Here is a 25,011-nt window from a genome sequence, read left to right as displayed (position 1 = left end):
TGCCGGCTGAACTGCTGACCTGAGATTGGATTGCTGACCTGAAGGTTGCCCATTCAAATCTGTGAGATGGGGTGAGCTCCTGTCTGTCAGCTCTAGCTTGCGGGGACATGAGAGAAGCCTCCCAGCAGGATGGGAACATTTTCTGGCGTTCCCTGGGCAACATCTCTGTAGACAGCCAATTCTCTCGCACCAGAAGCAACTTGCAGCATGCTCTCAAGTTGCTTCTGACACAATAAAAAGGTAACTCTTATCTGAAATGCTTGGGACCAGAAGTGTTTCATAATTTGGATTTTGGAATAGTTGAATATGTATAATCTTGGGAGATGGGACCCCTGCCTAAATACAACATTCATTTGTGCTTCATATGCACCATATATACATAGCCTGAAGGTGATTTTATATCCACAATCTTTTAATAATATTATGCCTGAAACGAAATTTGTGTCCATTCCACCACAGGAAAGAAAATATATCACTATCTCAGCAAACCATGTAGACAATTTTAATTAAGTGATACCTATCCTTTTCTTTCTAGGTGTCTTATTACCACCAGGCTACTTCAGGTGTGTTGAACTACATTACAACCAATATTGCTGGCCTCTCTTCAAGCTTCCTTTCTACTTTTCAAGCCTGTGAACAGTTTCTCCTGAAGAACAAAGACAATAGCTGCATTGGACTTCAGGATCTTTAGTTGTACAAAGTTGTTGTTTTTCCCCATAATGTTTTGTGTAATGACAGACATTAGGATCTCATTAGATTAGCACTGCTATAAATACTGAAGTTGATTTGCCATCAATGTGGGGAAGAAAGATACAGACATGTTTAAGTGCATACGTTGTGCGACACAAGCTTAAGCACAAAAGCTATTTTTATCCACTTGTGATTGGAATGAGCATTTTTATCTAGGACAATGTAATGATCAAAGCTTTCCTGTTCATGGTGTGGGTATTTTTTATATAGAGAGGAACATATGAAGATTCTTCCTGGATCTTTGAAATACTTCATCACCCCTGTATTGGCTTCTGTTGAAGTCTTGTATTTATTTGATTGACAGGAAAATCTGATGTAAATGAAAACTTGAAAATGTACACTTTTCTGGTCATGCGTCACTTTTTAATCTTGTCCAGTACACTAATTACTAGAGTAGAGAATCATTTTTGCATTGGCTTAAAAGTATTTAATAATTATTTTTTATATAGGAGAAATAGGTGTTAAACTTATTTTTAACATGCCTTTTTACCAAGAGGATTAAGAGTCACACAAAATTAGAAGGAAAGTTCTTGGATTGTTCTTTGTTGGAAGAATCAACAGACAAACATGGGGGTTAGTGGAGGATACTTTGGCCATTGAGTAACTGCCTTATTTCAGAGCTCACTACACAAATGCAACAAGGTAGTCTGATGGTGTCACATTTAGGAAGAAACTTTAAATATTATTTGCAAAAGTGTCCTTTTAAATCTTCCTTGAATACTGGAATATGTCTGTTCATTTTTGGTGAGTTTGAGTCCGAGAAAGATTAGATTGTTTTGTCATAGAGGAACTATTTGTCCCATGTAGAGATAATCCAGCCTCTCTTTTTGGCTCATAACACAATCATGTACAGGGTAACTGATCCTCTGCTGTGTTGATTGGATCTTTCCTGATTTTGTGCAATTTTTGTCAGTCTAGACTTCCAATATATTGTATTGGTTCTCTGAGTTGTGGAAGCATTTGAAATAAATGGCAATAAAATCAAATGTAAAAGAGGAAGCAACGAGTTTTCATGTGTAAGGAAGAGTCTGTTTGCTTTCTGGAGAAGGTGAGAAATCATAATCTCTTAATTAAATCTATGTGTTTGCGCATGTTATCATGTCTTCCTTCTCTCTTCATGCTCTAGAGTAGAGGTAGAGAGCACATAGGTGCCCAGATGTTGATTAACTGCAGCTCTCAGTATATCTTATAGCTGAATAGGTTGCTGGGGTTCATGAGAACTGGAGGAACAAAAGCTCCCTGTTGCAATTATAAATAGCATGCTGTGTACAATGTTCATCCAAACTGAAATGTTTTAGGGTGTATCTACACTGTAGAATGAATGTAGGTTGACACCACTTTAATTGCCATTACATGTTCTGGAATCATGGGATTTGTACTTGCATGAGGAACCAGCACTCTTGGCAGAGAAGGCTAAAAACCTTGTAAAACTACAACTCACAGGATTCCATAGCATTGAGCCGTGATAGTTAAAGTGGCATCAGACTGCATTGATTCTACACTATAGTTATACATGCATTCCCCAAGTTACAGACATCTGACTTACAAATGACCCGTTGTATAGAATTGGGGGGGGGGGGGGACAACAGGAAGTGAGAAAAATCTACCCCTAGGAAGGGAAATTCACTCCTGAAAAAGATATCTACTGCAGCTTTATCACCAACCAGGGCCGGCCCCACCATGGAGGCCATGGAGGCGATTGCGGCCTGGAGGGACCTCCGCTGCAGTCTGGCCAGCTGGAAAAGGCCAGACGGGCGAAGGTGAGTAGCGCGGGAGGCGGGGCCAACTCTGGCCCCGCCTCCCATGCTATTCGCCCTGACCCCGCCTCCCACGCAGCGTGGGAGGTGGGGCCAGGGCACGCTGGGCGGGAGGCGGGGCCAGGGCGCGGAAGGCGGTGCCGGCGGGGGGGGGGGCGCTTTTCAGCACCCCCGCTTAACATTTAAATTTATCTCCAGCCGGCCCTGTCACCAACAAATTTTCCACAACAATTTTTCTACTTTTACTACAACTCTCATCTGTTAGCCATGTTAGTTGGGGCTGTTGAGATTTGGTGTCCAACAACATCTACAGAGCAGTGTTTGTCCATTTCCGGATTAAAGCAATTCATTCCCAGGTTCTGATACTCAGACCTTCTCAGTCTAATTTTCCATCCTTCTAATGTTGAAAGTTAATCTCAACTCCACAGAAGACTGAGGACCAATTGTTTCTGGTAGCATCATTTGCCTTATAATACTTACTTGATTTGCAGTTTTCCATGCTTTTGCCCTCACACTGGGTAGCATGGACAATGAAGTCAGATAAATTAGTAAATGAGTGATATCACAAGAAAGATCAGAGATGAAAGTTCAGTCGTTACAGTGTTAAGTTTATAGAACATGGTCAGCAAGCTAGATTAAGAACTTTAAATTGTTTCAAAAACTGAATTTGTTTTTTAATGACTGCTGCATTTTATTCTACATTTTCTTTACTTGCAAAAAAATAAATCAATAGAATTTTTTTTTAAAAAGGGTGGACAAATTATGGACTTCCAAGTATTGAACCTAAATGGCTTGCATCCCTCACCAGTAGTTCTTCTGGTTAGAGCTAATGAGAGATGCAGTCTGAAAACATTTGGAAGGGAAGGCCAAAATCGCTCAAAATCCAACAACAACCATTGTTCTAAACATAAAAGGGGCTAGAAGAATTCCACAATTGTGCCATGTGCAAAATATTTTTTTATTCCCCACATTACTAGTGGAGCATCCAGATCAGTTTCTGAAGCAGATCTTAAACTAAGGGGAAGTTCCTACAAGATTAACTTGGCTTTCCAGATAAGACAGTCACATACTGGGTCATCAGTTTGGATTTTACTTGGAAACCAGTGGATTCAATGCAGAACGGTGTTCCAAAAAGTATACAGTAGAAGGCCATCTGGCCACCCCATTTCGCAATTGGGCCTTTTTTCCAACAGACTTCAAAGATAACCTCCCGTAGTAATCTTACAAGGAGATAGCTAAGGCTGATGTGGTTAGCTATGTATATTTTCGGCAAGGGGTGCATCATTCAAAGCTGGGCAAAGCCGTTCTTGGTAAGAGCACACATCTGAATCTCTAGAAACAGTTTAAAAATCTGATGGTGTTTCAATAATATCTTCTCAAAGTTCAATTCCAAATAGGTATAAATCTAATTTTCATGTTCATTTTGTCAAGTTCTTCAGTGCTATAGTCTGACATTGGTCACAACAAATGGGAAATTCTGGAAATAGTACATGAATCATTGACTTTCCCAAGATGCTGATGATGATAGTGCCGATACTGTGTATTCCTGCATCACATGGAGTTGACCTGGCTGGCCCTTGTGGTCTCTTCCAACTCTATGATTCCATGAAGATTATCCTATTTAGTATTCATCTTGGTTTGGTTGGTAGAAATACTATTTCTTGTAGAAGTGACTGTAGAAACAGAGATGGATTAGACGCTTCTAATTGTGTTCCTGTTAGTTAAAATAGTACTTAGCAAATAACTGTAGGTCCTCTGATGAAATCAGTGGAACCAAACACCATATACAAGAAAGAACCAACGTAACTAAGAATGGCCAAATTGCAAATTGAAGTCTGGTTTGGATTTCAACACATAGCATATCCATTAAACCAGTATTTCTCAACCTGTGGGTTCCCAGGTGTTTTGGCCTACAACTTCCAGAAATCCCAGCCAGTTTACCAGCTGTTAGGATTTCTGGGAATTGAAGGCCAAAACATCTGGAGACCCACAGGTTGAGAACCACTGCATTAAACAGTTAAACCTGCTATCAAACAGGGGTAAGCAACCAAATTCTGAAGTATACAATTATCATATCACTGTGTTTTATGTTGGTGGGCAAGAAGCTATTGAACTAGAACTTCTCCTATAGCATATATGGACCACTGTCAAGAACTGTACTGATCTCATGACTGAAACCTTGATTTTTTTGCTGATTCAGAATATTCAGCACATAACACAAAAGAAGACTTAGTTCAAGTTTCCATCTTTGTCCCTCTTGGGTGATGGTTCCAATGTTGACAAATAAAAAGCACGGCATAGCCTTTCATCCTTTTTCTCATTAACAATTTCTCTCTTGTTAAAGACAAGAAACAATGAAAAAAATGGAAAGGGCTACAAACTGAAGATAGCATTGAATAGACTTTCCACACATTTCATGAAGGAAATAGCATTATTTGCACATTGCAACAGTCTATTTACATGCCTGTTGTATGGGTGACCTGGAGGAAGTGAGACTGTGACCCCTGTGACCCCTCTTGTATCATATAATATGCAAAAAAAAGTAGGATCTCCCATTGCCCCTCCTCCTTATCTTGGTAGAACCAAATATTCTGATTTTTTAAAAGAATACAACTTAGTACTCACAGACCATGTCTTTGAATTGAGACAAAACAGGATCATAAAGGTCATAATAGATTTGCTCAGGTTGGCTATTATTTCGGATAAACAAGAGATCTTCCACTGTAACTGGATCGGTTTTCCCTTGCCATAAGGTAAGGCTGTATCTAAGGGAAGAGAGAAGAACCTAACCAGAATTTTTTAAAGGCCATGGGGATGTTCAGCAGGAGAAAAATGGGGTTAACCACTTTCCGTCTCCTACATTTCTGTAGAACCCCTATCTCATCCCATTGAGGCATCCTTGTAATTTTATTAGATACTTGAAATTTTGTAAAGGAAAGGGCTGGGAATCAGTGTTAGATCTCATGGGTAATTTATTTGGTATCTAACCTGTTGAAATGTTAAATGTCCTGTCTGCAAATGTGACCATCAGTTCTGCATTAGTGAAATGTATCTGCGCAGTACACCTGCCACATTTGTGAGTTTAACTTTTGTGGATTTGATTAATATGGTCGCAATTAGAAATCTCAAGCTCCTCCAATACAACTTTATGGTCAATATTCATCAGAGGTTGAGCATAGAGTTGTATTGGAAGATGTAGAGCTTTCTGATGGAAATTGGCCATATGGTTACACTGAAAGACAATTACACTGGAAGACTGGAGATATGTTCTCTGAGATTTAAAAAAAACCGAAACACCAGTAATGTTTTTATTAAGGTTTTTCCATTTTGCAGAAGGTTTACACTCCTAACACCAGTGAATGTGGACAGCTGACTGAAATTTGTTAAGTTCCACTTCCTATGTAAACAAAAACAAAAACAGTTATTTCTGACGTTTGGTCAATTTCGCTTCTATATCTTTTCTTCTTTATTTATTTATTTTTCTTCCAAAGCAACTGAATAATGGATGTGTTAATGTAGTTTATTACCCTTTTTTAAAAGTAAAATGTGCATTAACATATATAAATAATACATATATATACTGTATACACACATACACACACATATATATACAGTTTACATACACAATTAATGTATGCATAAACTCTACACGTTACATATCACAGTACAAACAACACTGCACACTAAGTACAATACTACACAATACAGGGAGGAATAATATGATTTCCCTTACTCAGAGAGTAAAATGGATATATATTTGAACTTCCCAGTTTCTTACCTTTCGGACTGACTCAAAAGCCAGCTCAAATGAGACCAGGATGGCCTTACCATGACAGCTCTTACAGGGAATGTGATTCGCTGAGGCAGATTTCCTACAAGGCTATGCATTTTCTCAACCATTTTCTGCGTATAGGTGCTGTGCGGAAAGAAAGGCAAATACAGAGTTGTCCAACCTGTGGAGACAGTGCAGTTTGGGAACTTCTCCTGGATGAGTGAGAGGAACCTGGGGAACAAAAGTCAAAAAGAATATAACTGCAAGCCTTTTCAAAACTCCCTTATAGTTCATCTCCACTCTAGGATATGCTAGAATCAGTCCAAATACTCTGCTTTAGGAGACAAATGCTCAAATACTCTGCTTTAGTTGGCAACTGGGTGGTCTGAAACAAAATCTGACACACACTGCCCCCCTACACAATCTGGATCCCAGAATGCCCCCAGCCCCATTTCAAATGCTCTCCTGTATCACACGTTTTCTGCAATGCTTTGCCAATATGAGCTAAGATACTACCAGCTGGCAAATGTTGTAGTCTGAAATTTAGACTGCATTTTTGCAGGCTACATAGAAGGGAAACCCTGCTTGGCTGAGATGTGATTGATAGCAGGTCTCCAGGCACAAGCCAACTTGGCCATCTGACACAATCAAGTAGACACTTGGAATTTATCAAGAATCGTGTGTTCTCGGTCACTGCAAAATTGGCTCAGTGAAGCCCTGTGTTAGGAGAAAAATGAGGAATGTGGGATGATTTGAAGCCTTGTCACAAAGAAAACGCTAGCCTAACATGGTTCTGCTCCAAGAATAATTTATGACACATACACCCAAAAATACTCAGGAAAAATTGGCAGTTGCTATGGATGTTGGTTTCTCTAAGTTACAACAGCAGTTTTGCCACATCTTGCTGATGTGTTTTGCCATGTGCTTTACGGCATCAAATCCTTAACAACAATGCAACTATACATATTTGCTTGGTACTGTCTTTGTGCAGCTCTGGACGGTGGTGTAGTGCTGAGTGAGTGCCAAGACCCTACACTTGGAGGACAATCATACTCAGCCGCGAGTGATAGCTGCTGCTGCTGCTGCTGATGTCTTTCCTCACATTGTCAACATCTAATTTTGGTGCAGCATTGCAGAAATGCAATGTGCATATAAATACCATTATTGTGTAAGGAGGTAATCAGTACCTCTTTGAACAATGATTTTATCAAGCTACACAACTGGACACAAATGACTCCTAGATGCAGTTTAACCCACCTCCAGCCACCTATTATTTGTGGTGATAACCCAAAGAGCCATTCAGCTGATGTTGTGAAGTTGGGGGAAAAGAAGTAGCCTTTGCTCTTCTAGGAGGATCAACATCTGCTCCTTCCTTTGCTCTGCAACATGAACCAGATGGTGCCATTCAAGGGCTGGGGAGAGAAGCTGCGCCTGGGAGCCATCTGATTCCTGTTGTATGACCAAGGAAGAAGCATCAGCCGTTACCCCTGAGACCAAAAGCATAACAGTTTAAAACCCAAGGAGCTTTATACCCCATTAGTAGTCCAGTAGGATTACCATTTTTTAAAATAAAAATGGGAGTGCAAAAGGAATCCTGCTAGAAATATAAGGAAAGTTGATTTTACTCACCGGGTTGCATTAACAGCAATGTTAATGGGTACATTTGGGCCATTCAGAATGTCTGCATTTAGCCACACAGGCCGGTTAATATTTAGCCCAGAGGAGGCTTTTACTAAGATATCCAGAGATGGGCCAACTGTCTTGATGTTTTTGAAATCCAGCTTAATAGCTATTTAGATAAGAAAAAAATGATTTCAAGATTTCTACTTCTCTATTGCTGCCCCCGTAGTAAAAGGATAACTTTCTCCTCTCCTAAGCACTTCACATTAAGTAATTTAACATGCCCTTACGTTTAAGCTCGAAAACCACGCTTCTCCTGACATAGAGCAGTTTCCCTCTATTCCCTGTGTTTTGTTGCTTTTCACTTGGCTGAGCTTTCTTACTTCTTCCTCTGCATTTCCTTAACCTTTTAAATCTGTTAATTGATTAATATGTGTTTTAATTTATTTATTTTATTTATTTACAGTATTTATATTCCGCCCTTCTCACCCCGAAGGGGACTCAGGGCGGATTACAATGAACACATATATGGCAAACATTCAATGCCAACAGACAAACAACATTCAGTTTTAGACAGACACAGAGGCATTTTTAACATCTTTCCAGCTTCACGATTTCCGGCCACAGGGGGAGATGTTGCTTCACCGTCCATTGGTGGCTGTTCTTCCTCTTCTTTTCCTCGTGAACAGTTTTATGGTGTTGTAGATCAGTTAAATTAACCTCCCGCATAAAACATCCCTAAATTTTCCCTACTTGACAGATGCAACTGTCTTTCGGGGCTGCTAGGTCAACAGCAAGCCGGGGCTGTTTTTTTTTTAATGGTCGGAGGCTTAACCCGACCCGGGCTTCAAACTCATGACCTCTCAGTCAGTAGTGATTTATAGCAGCTGGTTACTAGCCAGCTGCGCCACAGCCCGGCCCCTTGCTTATATGTTTAGATTGTTCACATTTTGATGAGATGTGTTTTATTTTTACCTGTACGGCACTGAATTTTTGCCAGATTTGTAAGTCGCCTTGAGCCCCCTCCGGGATTGAGAAAGGCAGGGTAAAAATGAAGCAAATAAATAATAATAATTAAATAATTTTTTCCCTTGGACAACTGTTTGTTCTTACAACTCTTCTCCCCTCTGCTGATTCCAACTTTGTCTCCTAACTGAGCCATTTAATTTCAGTTGAGAGGGAATAGGTTCTGCTCAGAAAGCTGCATTTGTTCTGCATCTTCAAGTAGTTAACTGACTTTTGGCAACCCCATGAAATTGCCTGTCTTAGACAAGAAGACTCGAAGATAAATATTGCCTACATCACATTCATTTTCCTTGCTGATTTCCCATCCAATTACTTACCAGGCTTGAACCTTCTTAGCTTCCAAGATCAAATGGGATCTGGTGTCTTCCAGTCATGGCCACTTATATGACCCCATATCCAGAGAGGATATGGTCCAGGACTTTGTGTGGATACATAAAACCACAGGTCATAGGAAATCTACTGAATAAAGGCTTCCAGCAGAAGTATACCACAGAATTGGGCTGGAGGACTTAGGAAATGCTAAGAGAGGGCATCTTTCTAGGCATCACTTAGGTCCTTCAGCATGACTCTGTAGCCAACCTCTGGCACAAACATACCATACAAATTGCCCAGAAGACCAAGAAAGTGATATGTGTGTAAACAAAATCATGGATACCTGTACAATGGATACCAGAGTTTTTATGTCACAAATTTCCACTCTGGAAGATGCTTTCAATACATATGTAAAAAACCTACAAATGTTTTGGGCTTCAGCTGTCAGACATCTGAACCAGCATAGCCACTGGAAATGGATTATGAAAGTTGCAATCTAAAACATGTGGAATGTGAAATGATTCCTACCCCTACTACAAATCATAGAGCATCATTCATATAAAGCTAATATAGGCAATGTAATATTAAAATACTTTAAGCTACTACCTTACCCTTATCGGATGATTTAAGGACTGCCGTCAGCCATTCTTCAAGAGAATTATCACTGTAGATGTCAGGGGGGTGGGCCATGATGGGTTTGCCTGTCTCACTGGGTGTGTTGTAGCCTTCAATGGTCACATCAGATTCCAGTGCCATGACATCACCTGGAGTCACAAAAAGAACTTCATCCATAGTGAAAGAAGTCCTGGCTGGAGTTTGTGTGTCACCTTTCCCCATATTAATGAAATAATTTATTACGATCAACAGATCATATAACTTTCCCCATATTGACGACCAACAGATGCGTTGTATTGCAATCTCCATTTACTCCTGCTCAAACTGCGTTAGGATGATAGAAGTTGTGGCCTGGCACATAAGACCATGAACAACTTTGCTAAGTATACATTAGAAGTTTGGTGTGGGCAAAAGACACAATTTCAGATGACAGGTGGATATGAGATCGAAGTCCAAGGGGGTCACTTCTAGATGTATTAAAACTTCAGCATTTAATATGTTTTGCATTGCTTTGATTATATTTACCTTGTTTTGCCTTGGATTTCACTTATAAATACCCCCAAATAATTATAGCCAGGGATGGTGAACCATAAGAGAGGACTGTATTGATCTCTGATGGTTGCACTCGTCCAGAAAAAGGGTGCTGTGGGTGAACAGAATGTATCAAAAGGTAGATGCCTGCCTCAGAGAATTTAGTCAAGGTGTGGATTTCAAACAAGCAGGGTTTGAACTTGGAGCTGAAAGAAACTGAATGAAACAAAGTTTTGGGTTTGAAAAAGAAGAGAGAACTACCATATATACTTGAGTATAAGCCAACCCGAATATAAGCCAAGGCACCTAATTTTACCACAAAAAAACTGGGAAAATGTATTGACTCGAGTATAAGACAAGGGTGGGAAATACAGAAGCTACTGGTAAATTTCAAAAATAAAAATAGATACCAATAAAATTACATTAATTGAGGCATCATTAGGTTAAATGTTTTTGAAAATTTACATAAAACTGTAATTTAAGATAATAATAAGACTTTAATAAGATAAGACTGTCCGACTCTAATTACCTATATATTCGAGTATAAGCCAACCTGAATATAAGCCATCCAGGGCCTTTACTCAAGTATAAGCCAAGGGAGGCTTTTTCAGCCCTAAAAAGGGCTGAAAACTCGGCTTATACTCAAATATATACGGTACCTATGATTGACGGTGGCCAGAAGCGAGGGAGCATAAAGAATGGAATACAGTGGAATGACACTGTAAGATATCACCAACATGTATCTGGAAGTACTATTGAGTCTATAAAGCAAGTTCCTTAAGCCCCTTAAAATCTAAGACATTCATTAGGACATAAACCTTTGTGAATTAACCACTTCATTGGACACAATGGGCACAATGGATTTCTAGTGTGAAGTTAAAAGTTGTGCCATACCAAATGCATTGACCTTTGAGGCATTTCAATCTTTTGTTATTTTTGCTGCAACAGATACATGAATTGGATCTTTTTATAGTTGGTCAGCTGAACCATTGTTGCTTCAGTCCAGTCCTATAGACCTTTGTTTCAGAGGAAGCAATCACTGAGTTCCTTTGCCAATCAAAACACAGAGCTGGAAAATACCATTTGTGTGTGCGTGCATGTGATGACAGTTTCCAGATTATTCTAGCCAGCATATGCAATGACCATGATGGTTGGGACATTCTGAAAGATGTAGCAAACAAATAAAGGGGGGAAAGGGATTTCCAAACTCTGGGTCTACTAGAAAAACACTCCAAAAGCATCTTAGGAAATCGATATAAATTGGATTTTGAGCATCTAGAAAGTGCCTGCAGTGTTCTTTTGATCCCTCTGTACTGGTCAGCTCTGTAACCTTCCTTGCTGATCAGGGGAAACTTCTTTATTCTGCATTTCTGTGTTAGAGGGATTCCCTGGTGAAAGGTCTGATCTTACAGATAAAATGCCTGATGTAAGATTTGTTTGTGAAGGCAGTCTCGGGCTGCTTGGTAAGTGGAAGGAGGCCTCTTACATCAGCCTAGAGCTTCCTGTCCATTTCTTTAGTTTCATTATCACAAAGCGATAAGGCCCTCCAGACGAAATGCTCCATGAAACCTAGTGGTCTGTGTTGACAGAGGTAACTTATCTTGAGCAACGATTCTCAGTCGCTCATTTCTTATCGCGGCTGTGTGAGCCATCCTTCCCTGCTTATCATTACAGATTTGGGTAGCTTGATTAACTGTAACAAATGGTGTTGCTTATATGTAAAAGTTAGCACAATTTCTCAGTTGTGGTTGTTCATCCACTTCTTAATCTATGGCAGGGTGGGATTCATGAGACCGCCCCAGCCCCCAAGATGTTGTTGGGCACCAATACTCCTCATTTATTCGGGGGCGGGGGGGGGCGGCAACATGTATTTAAAATCCTGTTTGAAATCTAGAATTAGCTTATTAAAATATTATTCTGGGCAGGACAGGGTGGAAACTATAGTTGTGCATGGATCCGTTTTCCCTCGTTACATTTGTTCTTTCATTACTTTCATTACCTTCAGGAGCACGTAACAGGAAGCCCCTTCCTGGTACGAAAATCAGCTAAACATGAAAGCAAGTGGAAGCGGACCCTGGCTCCTTGCCTGCTTTTTGGGAGCCGCCTCCTTGCCTTGGAAAGTGTGTGTGTGTGGTGTGCAAGCCCAGAAAGCGCACACACCATCCTGCAACTGAGCGCCTCCTCTAGAGTAAGAAACAGAACTTGCATTCTTGCCTTGGAAACAGTGCGTGTGTGGTGTGCAGGCCCAGAAAGTGCACAAGCCTGTCTGCAGCCGAATGCCTCTCCCTTAGAGTAGAGAAACAGGTAAGAAGCCTCCTTAAAGTGCTCACCTGCCTGCAGCTGAGTGCCTCCTCTAGAGTAAGAAACAGAACTTGCCTCCTTGCCTTGGAAAGAGTGTGGACGTGGCATGCCAGCCCAGAAAGAGTATGCCTGCCTACAGCCTAGCACCTCTCCTCTAGAGTAGAGCAACAGGTAAGCCTTGTTAAAGTGTGCACCTGCCCACAGCTGAGCACCTCTCCTCTAGAGTAAAAATAGCTTAAATGCCTTATGCCTATGATGGGAAGGGGAGCCTGGGAACCCACTCCCCATAATGGGTCAATAGAAAACAGAACTTTCGGCACCCCAGAGCCAAAACAGATATCTGCCCTCCCGATTTCAGGAGGCTCCCAAAAACAGATTGGGGCCCCCACCGAAAGTCAGAACACAAAATGGGTCAAAGTTTACCTGACTGCACAAGCCTAGTGGAAACTGTGGCATTACAATGCCCAGTATTAGTTACCATTTGCTATGCTGGATTGCAGTTTAACAGTATGAGATTAGTGAGAAATTCCCCATCATGTTCTATCCAGAATATAACTTTAAAAGACAAAAATACGGTAGTTACGCTATACCTTTTCATTGCCTAGAAATAATGTAAATGTTTATCCCCCATATTACCCTGTTTCCCTGAAAATAAGACATCTCCAAAAAATAAGACCTAGTAGAGGTTTTACTGAATTGCTAAATATAAGGCCTCCCCCGAAAGTAAGACCTAGCAAAGCTTTTGTTTGGAAGCATGCCTGGCGCCCGCCAAACAAAACACAATAGCATGCAGGATTGGTAAATGTACATACCAGTTGTATATGAAAATAATGGTAGTAACAAGAAATTCTTGACAGGAGTCACAGTTTGTCAGGTTTAGTTATGTTGGTTTGTGATGACAACTACCATACAGTATAGAATAAATGTTCATTTTTTTGTTCAACAATAAATGTGAATTCTTCTTCATGGAAAAATAAGACATCCCCTGAAAATAAGACCTAGCACATCTTTGGGAGCAAAAATTAATATAAGACACTGTCTTATTTTCGGGGAAACATGGTAGAGGAATATTAGGACCCTTCCACACTGCACAGTCATAACACTATAAGTCTACTTTCACTCCTGTGGCAGCATCCTATTGAATCCTGGGATTTGCACTTTGTGGAGGTGTCTGGACTCAGACCATTGGCAAGAAAAAGAAAATATTTGCGGGAAGACGATTCCCAAAATTGGGCCAAAGTCCAACACAGCCCTCATGTTCTAACCATGGGGGCAAACCTTCCTTCTCCTGTACTTTATTGCCTGAGAGCATCCACCTTAGATATTTCGAAAGGTGTAATTCAAAAAGTACGTTTTCCAAAGATCTTGTGTATTAGCCTTGAAAGAAGTAGATGTCATATAATGTCTGGGCAAGTTTTGCTCTGAAGCTTATGTACTGAATTTTTTTAAAAAATCATCCTGACACTGTGCTTTTAGACACATCAATCCAAACTAAAGGGAGAAAAGACTTGTCTTACTCTTTAATGCCTCTTCCATCTCCCTCTTTTTATTTGCAGCATGGTACCAAGTGACTAGTAATCCATCTTTCCTGTCTATTCTCTTTAGACTGAGCAGATAATCCAACAGATCGCCACCTGTATAGAAATCCGGCTGGACTCCTGGGTCTGAAAAATCAAGATCCAAACAAGATGTTGAACAGAAACGAATACAATAGTCATAATAGAAATTAAATCAACACAAGAAAGAAAGAGCTAGAAAAGAAGCCAACTTAATTCTCAAAGTCTTTTAAAGCATTTGGACCTCACTAATGCATATCTTCTAACTGTGTAGAACAAATATATTATGTTTCCTTCTCTGAGAGAGGTTGCAATAAACACATCCATTCCAATTATGTTATATTTGGCTGATGATGAAGACATACTATGCATCAGGTACCCTACTGTGGGCTGAGGTTATGGAGCTTTGCTAACAACAGGGATCTCATGGAGGTGAAATGGTAGAGTGTTTGGATTCAGTTCTTGGCTTTGCCTGCAGTAGCTCATTAGCGCTTAATCTCATTTTTTTGCTCTTTATAATTACTTATATGAGTCAAGTATCCCTTGTTCAAAATACTTGGGGAGCAGAAGTGTTCAGGACTTCAATTTTTTATTTTAGAATACTTGTATTTGCATATATGTATATAATGAGATATCTTAGAGATGGGACCCAAGTCTAAACATGATTTTCATTTATGTTTCATACATGCCTTATGCATATAGCTTGAAGGTAATTTTATAACCATTGTTTTAATATTTTTGTGCATGAAACTAAGTTTATGTGCACTGAACCATCAGAATGCTAAGGCGTCACTATCTCAGCCACCCATGTGGGAAACTTTGGATTTTGGAGTACTTCAGATTTTAGAATTCTGGATGAGGGGTGCTCAAGCTGTATATCACCCCCACTATACAAATAAATACATATTACAGGGCTCCATTACCTGCATAGTCGAAACATGTGTGTGCCAATTATGCATACTGAATGAATGAACAGCTTGAAATGTAGGTTTGGGGGGCAGGGTCTAGTGTGATGGTTGGCATCCCATGGGGATATGTATAAGGTATATAAGAAACATAAATAAATTTAATGTTTAGACTTGTTACTCATCTCAAAGATATCTTGTTATGTTGCTGGATTTAGTTTGCGTAGTGTGTACATTTCAGAGGAAACAGCAGACAATTTAGTCTTCTTTGAACCATGTAGCCATTTTGGGCATCAGCCTACTTTAACTGGGAAAATTAACAGATCTGGACCTAAAGGTGCACGTATTTTAACAACTGCATATAAACATTATTGAAATCAGTGGGATTTCATTTTGTGTTGATCTACACTATACATGATAGTAAATAGTATGTGTTTGATAAAAAAAAGAATGGATGCATTCAAACAGAAGTCTCGGCTTGAGGAACAGTTCTGTGAAGCAAAGAGTTGTTAACTTTTCTTAATTTATTGATCAGTTGGTTTATAAAATAATGTATGCAGCATACAAAACACGATGAATTAGTAAAATAGATCAATTAATAGCAGCATCAAGAGATAAATGTCAAATATCATCATTAATAAAAGTCAGAGAGTCATATAAGAGCAAATACCAGCTCAATAAAGTTCAGATTCTGAAGTAGCTACACAGTGGTGTACCTATCTACTAGAATATTTGATAACTGATGCAGATAAGTGTTCTTATATTCAGCAATAAACATGAAACAAAACAAATAATAATAAAAATGGCCAGAAAGAAACACACACACAATATAAATATTGAACTTTGCATTGACATTATACTGAACTTTGTCATACAATCATGCCTCTCTTTCTGTTATGAGACTCAGTCTAAAAGAACACAAAGTGTTGTGTAACATAGAAAAACATTAAACATAATGGTACCGCTTCATTATATGAGCGGACTCCAAAAGGGGCCTAGACAGAGAAGGATAGTTCATTTTATTGGAGAAGAAAGAGGAAAATGATTTTCCCCATTTTCGTTGGTTATTCTCCCCTTCCCATAGCATAAAGGAGGGTTGTTTCCACGAGGGGAACATGGGTGGGGGGAATAACAGGAAAACGGGGAATGGCCTTACTCCCACAACCCTCTCTCCCCTTTCTCTGTTTAGGGCCAGCCCTCTTTTGGCCTCTGCCCGGATAATAAGCTATAACAATTTTTTGGACAATGTGAATGTCAACTACAAAATTTCTGCTTTCACAATTCATTAAATAGTGAGTAATTTTCCAAGATTACCAAAGAGGAAAGAGACTGATAGTCAAGAGACTAATCATGAACAATGATTGACAGCAAAATAATGCAACAAATTAGATCAGGCCAATCAAAGATATCATTTTAAAAACACAACATGTTTGTAATTGCTAAGACCAGTGAAACAACCATTAGTTCTAAGGCCAATTTGCAAGAAATTTCATAGCATGTAAACATTTACAATGCTAATCCTCTGTGTGTGTATGTAGTTACTGAAAATCTCACAGATTGTGCAAACAAAAGGACTTCTGTAATTGAATGAACACATCTGTCTGTCTGTTTGTCTCCCTGCCCGCCTGCTACATGATTTGACTAAAACCTCCAGCTACACATCACCTCCTAATTTCAATAAGCCTTGACTTAATACCTTGTTGTGCAGACTTCTTGTTGACCGTCAGCAACACAGAAAGAGCAATGCAAGCAGAAACGACTACCAGAGCGCAGAGCCCAACTGCAAGGACTCCTTTTCTTCCCATGGAAGGACACTTCATGCTGCTTCTGTGCAACAGCTTCAGCTATGAAACTACAGCTTCTTTCCAAAAATAGGATGAGAGCATAAATTGTGTTTATGATCTCATGACGTCTGAAGCCCCTGCCAGAAATTTTGGTGGCTGAAACTAGAGCTCAAATACGCCAGCAATCTTGATTTAGGAACTATCCTGCTTTCCTCAGGATCCTCCAGCACAACTTCAATGGTATGTCCTTCAGATACTTCGCTATTGGGTCAGATGTAGTTCTTTTGTTCAATTTCAATAGTTTGAGTGTTGCAAGACTCTTATTACACCAAGCTTCCTTGACAGAGTTTTCTTCCCAAATTATTTAATGGGCTTTTTGCAGGTTTTAAGTTAGTAGGTCTTCCAAATATTTTCTTGTTCTTCTAACAAACTCTGCAGTCTTGTTTTCTTCTGTTAATCTGTATATTTTATAATGATCTCTCTTGTTTTCTGAAAGATTTGGCTCCTTATCAGATCATACCATCATGCTGATACAGCAAGCAAACAATCCCAGATAGCCAAAACCAGCTTTCTTTCAAGAAAAAAAAGGCATCTCTGTCCTAAACCCCCTCACTGGAGAATACCTTGGATAAGACTTTCCCTGGTTTATGTTTCTCTGAAATCTACCCTTCCTCCCTTTTACTGTCCGATGTGCATGATAACGTTTTGAGGCTAAAGTCCATCTCACCAACATCTTTAAAGAAGAAAACACGTGCACATGCCTCTTCACATCCACAATATGTTATATTGATGCCATATGAGTGAAAGGAGTTTTTTCTGAGGGATGGGTCTTCAGAACTGCACAGGCAGGCTCACATCAAAACCCACAAAAGAAAGACTCCTGTCATTTTTTTAAATTAACAAGTTTGAAATAATGCTGACATTATCACTTCTAAGCTTTCCTGACCCTGTTAGATTAAAGAAAAGATGTTCATCTGAAAAGCTTCTGTTAAAATTACAGCATTAGCCACATACACGCCAGAGTTCAGGCTCTCATAACAATTCAACTCATCCCACTGTACATACCGGAGACCTGAGACATACCTCGGCAAATCCCCCTAAAGCCCTTAAGTACTGTGCTTGCTTTGCATATCCCAAGACAGGGTTGGGCTTACGGTATATATGCTGGGCCAAATCCTCGGGGGCCTCTCATCCTTTCCTAGTAAAACCATGGCAACCAGGTTCAAGCTGATCCTGATTGCAGTCATAGAAGATGGCCACAAAAGAAGTCATTCATAGCAATATGTTTATAGTATGTGTTTCTTTTTTGCAAGCCTTAAGCAGCTCGGTAGATCCATTTATTTACATGTGAACCAGATGCAATGGAATACCGGATGCATTGCCTCCTGTAAACAACTCTGATCAATAGGGCCTTCTAGACAGTGATGGGTGCCATTCTTTTTGTTTTAATATCCAAAAAGAAATAAACTATTATTTCTTTATTCCAGAAAGAAATAAACTAAAATTTAAAATTCCCATGTATTTTCTAAGTGTCAGGAGAAACAGAAGGAAAATGTGGCAATGCAAATATGACTGAAAACAAAAGCAAACTAAAGAAGGAGGCAAGAGGATTGTACACTCATATCTAATACGGTGGTGTATCCTACAGACAAAGACATCCACGTATGAACCAACACCTTCCTCTAATGAACCACAGTAGTTGAATGGCACTTGTGAATAAGAACCCGCCGCCCTCAATACTCAAGAAGAATATTAACATACTTTGGGAGGAAGAACAAGAAGAAGTAATATTAGATGGCAGAAAATATGGTAAAAAAGCTAAAACAGAATTTCTGAAAGAACTCTTTGGGTTCTAGATTTTTGTTTTGTTTTCAATTCTAGGCACACCAACAAAGTCTATCAGACTAAATTCATATGATGAATCAGTCGGCGCTGGATATGCAAGATGTTCAGTGCCTACCACTAAACGTCTAAGCAGTCATTCAGCTATCCCATTGTGTGGCCAAGCTGGTTAACCCTCTATAATGGAGAGATGGAAAATGTGCTCCCATTGATCCTAGCCAGCATAACCAATGGTGAGAGCTGATGAGAGTTGTAGTCCAAGAACATCATTCTATATGTTCACATGCAGTGGCATGTGGTAGTTGTCCATGTTAGTTAAGATGGCAATCCTATTCTGTATTTAGTCTAGACCAGTGGTTCTCAACCTGTGAGTCCCCAGGTGTTTTGGCCTACAACTCCCAGAAATCCCAACCAGTTTACCAGCTGTTAAGATTTCTGGGAGTTGAAGGCCAAAACATCTGGGGACCCACAGGTTGAGAACCATTGGTCTAAAGAAAGTAGCTGAAGTGCTGAACCTCATCACCAAAATAGCTTCAGCTGCCTTAGATGGCTCTTTTAAAGTTCAGACTAAATCCTAGAACAGATTCATTGTCCCATTGATATGTAAGCCACCAGCAATTATTGGCCATTAGTTGTCTATCACTTCTATAGCTCATCCTAGGATAAACCCAAGGCTAGACTGAAAAATCACTTGACCTAACAACCTTATTGTAAAATACTAAATTTATTGGTATTAGAGGGCTAATTTTCACTTTCATGGATCAACAAATATTGGTACAAAAATATAATGGTTATATTGTAATTGTACCAGTTTCCTTTGGGGTGATCATTTATCGCGGGTAAAGAACTAGTGCCTTAATATTCAATTAGCACTGAGTAAGGATTAAATGTTATTCTACATTACAAATCCAGCAATTAGGCCTTGTATTTGCATGACCTGATATTTTTTTCCCTTTCCAATATTAGATGTCATAACGATTGCACCATCTATAAATCAATGAATATACACAAACACACTCCCAGTGGGAGTAAGACACAAGTTTAGTACAACACATCTTCATCAAAGCTGTCACCTAAACCCTCTCTTAATTTAATCCATAAGAGCATCTGTGTGCAAAATGGAAACACATCATTTCACACAAGCTGAATGAAAATAGAGCCTATGCTTGGATGAATGGGCAAATGCAGTGTCTTCTGAGCAGGTTGGTTTTTTTTTTAATGAATTTCAGACTCCTTGAAGTTGCACAAAGAATAATCACTCTTCTCAAAAGTTCCCTTCTGCTGCCACCTTCTGGTTGACATGTTGGAAATAACTCGATGCGGTTCTGTTTTGCAGCACTTTTGAAAAGTTTGTTCTCCAGTCTTCATATGTAGTTTGAGACAGCGGATTATGTTGTTTCCTAATCTTTATTATATTTTCTCTGAATAACTAGAGATGAATTATTGTGAAGGACTATCATTCAGTGGTAAAGCACATCCATTGCATGAAGACAAATGTTAGGTTCAATGATGCCAGTTTTGTCTTAGAAAGTCTTTTGTCTCAGACTCTGTAGAATGGCAATTGGTCAGGGCAGACAATGTTGAATGAAGTGACCATTGTCTAGATTGGAAAGTTGGGTCAAAACTAACAAAATTAATTTCAAGAGGGATTTTTTAAAATCGTGTCAGAAGCAACTTGAGAACATACTGCAAGTTGCTTCTGGGGTGAGAGAATTGGCCATCTACAGAGACGTTGCCCAGGGGATGCCCGGACATGTTACCATTCTGTTGGGAGGCTTCTCTCATGTCCCCGCAAGCGAGAGCTGACAGAGAGGAGCTCACCCCATCTCACAGATTTGAACCGGCAACCTTCAGGTCAGCAACACAACCTTCAGGTTAGCAGTCCAGCCAGCACAAGGGTTTAACCCATTACACCATCATGGCTCCAACAGGGATAAATATAAGATAGGAAAAAGGAAATGAACTAATATAGGACAGGTGACTGCTGGTTTGAAAGCAGTATGTTTGAAAAAGATTTATGGATCTTAGTAGAATGCAAGCTAAACATGAATTAACATTGGGAGGCAGTAGCTAAAAACCCAATATAATTCCAGGAGTACAGTGTTCACAGCAAGGCCACTTCAGTGGTCAGATGTCACCTGGAATATTGTGTCCATTTCTGGACACCACACTTCATGAAAGACATTCACAGGCTGGAATATATCCAGAGGAGAACAACCAAGGCAATGGAAAGTATGGAAACCAAGCCCTATGAGGAGCAACTTAGTGAGCTAAGCACGTTTCACTCCGAGAAAGGAAGACTGAGCAGCGATATGATAGCCATCTTTAAATATCTGAAGGGATATTATACAGAAGATGGAGCAAGCTTGTTTTCTGCTGCTGCAGAGACTAGGGATGTTATCACATGAGGCTTGTAAGTCATATTGGAGGTTCTTTAGCTACAAATGAAAAACAGAGCATCACATGAACTAGTTGTTTTTGAAAATGGACAAAACCTGTTTTAAGACAGGTCAACACATATTTTAAGAGTCCTTGAACATTGCAGTAATGTGAAGTCACTACTACTGTGACTTTGGAGCTGTGACATCTATTGGGGCGGGTTTGCTTTTTGAATTAAAAATATTTATTGAAATATAATTCAGAGTTGCCCCTTTCCATATGATTTCCACATTGGCTTTGTTTCTGCTTTTGTCAATCTACCTGTCTTTTCTGTGTGCCATCCCAGTAAACTTCTCAGTGCAGAAAAAACCATATAAGTAGTAAATTCCTTTTTTTTAAAAAAAGAGAGAGAGAGAGAGAGAAAGAGAGAGAGAGAGAGACCAAATAATTTAATAAGTGGTTGTTTTAGTTTGTCATATTGTTTTTTGTTCTAAATACTCTAAAGGTATCAGATCCTGGAACATAAGCAAGATCAGCCAGGGTAGTACTTGGATTGGAAACAACTAATGACGAGATGATGTAAGCTAAATTTCAGACGAAGGAACTATCAAAACCACTACAAGTATTATGATGAATAAAAGATGTGTGGATTGAATGAAATTGTATGAAAGGTGTATGGTTGGGACCTATAGAGGCTAGACATGCCATCCTAAGATTGAAGCCTGGAAAACTACAAAAGGCTGATGAAGGGAAAACAACTAAAGTTGCTGAACTGCTGACATTGATGACTAGAGACAATGATTAACTCTTGGTGGAAAACAACATGTTTACATTACCAGAGACAATTAAGTTAAGGAAACAAACACAATGCTCCTTAAGAAGGAAAACTAATTATCAGTTAAGAAGGAAAGCTAACATCAGTCCAGAACTGATGGAATCAGCAAGTTTTAGTTGGAAAACAACTTGTCAGTCATTTACAACTTTTTAGAACATCGGCAAGAATTTTGTTATATAGGAGATCTTATAATTTTCCAAAAGCATGGCAGACAGGAGTAGTCTGGTCACCCGCCATCTTCTCCAAGGAACAGAGAGAGATGGTGCATTTGTAGAATGGCAGATTTGCAGGGAAGCAATCTGGCCTATGTTCGTGCTCTCTTTTCCAGGAGACAGAAGAAGGGATAGTAATGTATGCATGATGAAGTGTGAATGTTTATATGTGTGAGAATGCTGAGTGAAATGTACTTAGCCCAATGTAGCTATACTCTGTGTGTCTGCCTTTATTGCTCTGTGATATACTCTGTCTCACTGTAAGCGAAATAAAAGGACCCTTTTAATGCTTACAAAATAGCATTCATTACAGTATTTCTTGCCTATGAAAAACATATGAAATCCATTGGGTCACCATAAGTCAAGAAACAACTTAAAGACATATAAACACACACACTGCTTCGTTAAACAATCTCTGGGACAGTATGCATGCCTGATGAAGAAGTGGTTAAATGAGAAACCATTCCAAGTTTAAAAGTAAGTAACTTGCCACTCTTCCCATGACTGATGTTAGAGACAGGTCAAAGGAATTGCTATAATATTAAGACAACAAAAAAGCAGATATACCAATAAGTAAAGATTGGGAAAGGTTGCCTTTTTAAATGAGAACTCCCTGTTTTGAGTGATTTCAAAGTACAATTGCACAGCCTATATGCTGGCCTTTATTCTAGTTTACCTGAGATTTCATCAGATTACGCTGGGAAGTGTTCAGAAGAAGAGAGTTCAGTCTAACTCCATTTCATAATAAAATACCTTTTTAATCACACTATTTAGTGCACTCAGTTGTCTTGGGTGTTTTTCAATGAAGAGGTTTTCACACTGCAGACATTTGGGCCTGCCAACCATCCCTCTCGGTGCTTTTTGGTACTTCAACTCCCACAATTCCCAACAGTAGGGATGGAGATAGAGAAAAGGGATAGGAGGGAAGCCTATTTGGAAAGGCAACAGCAAGGGCTTTGGTGGTGTTTTGAACTGCAACTCCCACAATTCCCAACAGCAGGGAGAGAGGGAGAGAAAAGGGATGGGAGGGAAATCCATTTGGAAGGGCAACAGCAGAGGCTCTGGTGGTGTTTTGGACCGCAACTCCCACAGTTCCCAACATCAGGGAGGGAGAGAGAGAAAAGGGATGGGAGGGAAACCCATTTGGAAGGGCAACAGGACCGGCCCTCCCAACACAGGACACAGACAAATCATGGAAGGAATGAATAAAGGTACCCTAAAAGGCTTTTTTTTTTTTTTGCAAAGTAGAAGCGTTATGAGGTAGCATACAACCAAACCTTCCTGCTTGGGGAGCAAAAGGAAATTGCCCAAAAAGGTTTATTTTGACTCCTCCCCCAATTTCTCCTCCCACAAATTGGGTGATCCTAACCTGAGAGCAATGAGTGCTACTTCGTTAGAAATTTGGCAAAACATCCAGAGTTTTGAGAAAAATCCATTTTCTCACCTCTTCCTGATATGTTGGGGGGGGGGGGGGGGAATGCTGCCCTCAACGTTTAAAAGACTCAAAAACTGAACTTTAACCGAAACGAATCTGGTGAACCCAGTGGAATACCAGATTTTAAGTGTAGAACTCAGTGGAATTTAAGTTATGTGATGAAGTGGCTGCACTACTGAGGCTATTAGCAGTAGCTCCTGTCTTATTTTTTGTATATTGTGCAATGTATTTATGCTGTTGTTTTTGTATATTATGATGGTTGGGCCTTGCCCCATGTGAGCCGCCCCGAGTCCCCATGGAAAGATGGTATAAATAAAGTTTTGTTATTGTTGTTGTTGTTGTTTAATTGGATCAGATGCTGATGTGAAATCAAATAGGATTTCCGAGCAAAGAAAGTGCAGCTGTGTGGTGTTTGCAAACCTCTTCTCCCAAGTGTAAAAAATTCCCAGTATTAACTGTTTGCCCTTTCCAGATTACCATCATCTTCATTTGTGTCACAGTTGTTGCTATAAATGCTCACTGGTTTGAGTTGGTAAGTGAAATGTACCTAGTTGAGCAAAGTTATGGCTTAGGAGGGGATATTGGATTGTTCATAAATTAATCTCTTGTATGGCCGCTTCAACTGGATCCTAACTACAAATTACAAGAGTACATGACTCTTGACGGTTACGCCCGCAGGTTCATTGGAACACACAAACCCCCTCACCATGACAAGGTGACAATCAATTGAGGAGGATGTGTCTATTATGCAAGGAATATTAATGAGGGGGACGAGAATTTTCAAAGATACTTCTAATTACTATAAGTCCCATATGTTTTGATTGCCCTAAGTTGCAAAAGGGGGCCTACGTTTGAGAGAAAATGCTGATGTTTGGGAAAAGAGTTGTTCCAGAGAAAAGTTACTTTTCAAGAATAACAATACATCAGGACTGAACTGGTTAGATCTCACTCCCTAAGGTTCCCAGCGGGTTTCGAACCTATACTTGCAACAAGTAGTAGATAAGCAGGTTGATCAGGGTCAATAAAATGAAAGCACCTTTGTCTAAAGAGTCACATGTTGTTACACATAGAAAACGAATGGAATTGCATGATGGTTAAGATGCTTGTGACGTAGCCAACATTAGATGAATGGGGTAAATGATCTTTGTAAGCCAATAAGAATGTATTTTCTACTTTCTGTAGAAGTGATAAAAACCCTTGCAACCATTTTCTAGGTTGCGAAAAATCCTTTGATTACATTGATGTATGCATTTTTGTTGTTATTGCTAAGCTCGCAATAAATTCGCTTTTTGCAGTTTGAAGATCCAACTTTTGTGGTGTCCTTCCTCGCCCTCTCCACTGAAAGGGGCCTCTTGCTTTTGACTTTGGATTAAGAGGAG

The 25,011-nt window shown here is 39.6% G+C and overlaps 2 protein-coding genes, 1 long non-coding RNA gene and 1 pseudogene across 8 annotated transcripts in view; 3 read left to right on the top strand and 1 right to left on the bottom strand.

Moving 5' to 3' along the window:
* Positions 1 to 1,846, top strand: part of acot11 (acyl-CoA thioesterase 11) — a 166,686-nt gene extending 164,840 nt beyond the window's left edge. For all 5 annotated transcript variants that reach the window (XM_008109397.3, XM_062979602.1, XM_062979603.1 and 2 more), the window contains one exon: positions 536 to 1,846. In XM_008109397.3, coding sequence (XP_008107604.1) covers positions 536 to 691 — 156 coding nt within the window. In that variant the 3' untranslated portion in view covers positions 692 to 1,846. The remainder of the gene's footprint in view (positions 1 to 535) is intronic.
* Positions 1,847 to 3,098: 1,252 nt separating this feature from the next.
* Positions 3,099 to 18,649, bottom strand: fam151a (family with sequence similarity 151 member A). Of its 2 annotated transcripts, XM_003220157.4 has the most exons (7): positions 16,842 to 18,643; positions 14,202 to 14,348; positions 9,849 to 10,001; positions 7,909 to 8,068; positions 6,286 to 6,510; positions 5,133 to 5,272; positions 3,099 to 4,180 (listed from the first exon to the last, which is right to left on the bottom strand). In XM_003220157.4, exons 1-7 carry the CDS (start codon positions 16,963 to 16,965, stop codon positions 4,125 to 4,127), a joined length of 1,005 nt encoding a protein of 334 aa, XP_003220205.3. In that variant the 5' UTR covers positions 16,966 to 18,643; the 3' UTR covers positions 3,099 to 4,124. The 2 variants fall into 2 exon arrangements, with proteins under 2 accessions (XP_003220205.3, XP_008107601.2); XM_008109394.3 differs by lacking the exon at positions 3,099 to 4,180 and having other exon boundaries at positions 5,165 to 5,904; positions 16,842 to 18,649.
* On the top strand, positions 11,923 to 14,692 carry LOC134298370 (uncharacterized). The gene is made up of 3 exons (XR_010005409.1): positions 11,923 to 11,974; positions 12,389 to 12,687; positions 14,290 to 14,692. It is a non-coding gene; the product is annotated as an uncharacterized LOC134298370 (long non-coding RNA).
* A 2,526-nt stretch (positions 18,650 to 21,175) lies between the features above and the next one.
* Positions 21,176 to 24,487, top strand: LOC134298706 (transmembrane protein 205-like; annotated as a pseudogene).
* Positions 24,488 to 25,011: the final 524 nt, after the last annotated feature.

Source organism: Anolis carolinensis, chromosome 4, assembly GCF_035594765.1.
Source record: "Anolis carolinensis isolate JA03-04 chromosome 4, rAnoCar3.1.pri, whole genome shotgun sequence".
In the NCBI taxonomy this organism is placed as follows: domain Eukaryota; kingdom Metazoa; phylum Chordata; class Lepidosauria; order Squamata; family Dactyloidae; genus Anolis; species Anolis carolinensis.
Note: the sequence above shows the minus strand (reverse complement) of the source record. Positions and strands in the feature narration are given on the sequence as shown.

What these genes read in the sequence shown, in the direction of transcription:
- fam151a (XM_003220157.4), bottom strand. Translation starts at nt 16,965, where the DNA reads ATGAAGTGTCCTTCCATGGGAAGAAAAGGAGTCCTTGCAGTTGGGCTC. An exon ending in CAAGAAGTCTGCACAACAAG is followed by an intron (nt 14,349 to 16,841) that starts GTATTAAGTCAA and finishes TTGATTTTTCAG; the next exon opens with ACCCAGGAGTCCAGCCGGAT. An exon ending in ATTGCTGTTAATGCAACCCG is followed by an intron (nt 6,511 to 7,908) that starts GTGAGTAAAATC and finishes TTTGTTCCCCAG; the next exon opens with GTTCCTCTCACTCATCCAGG.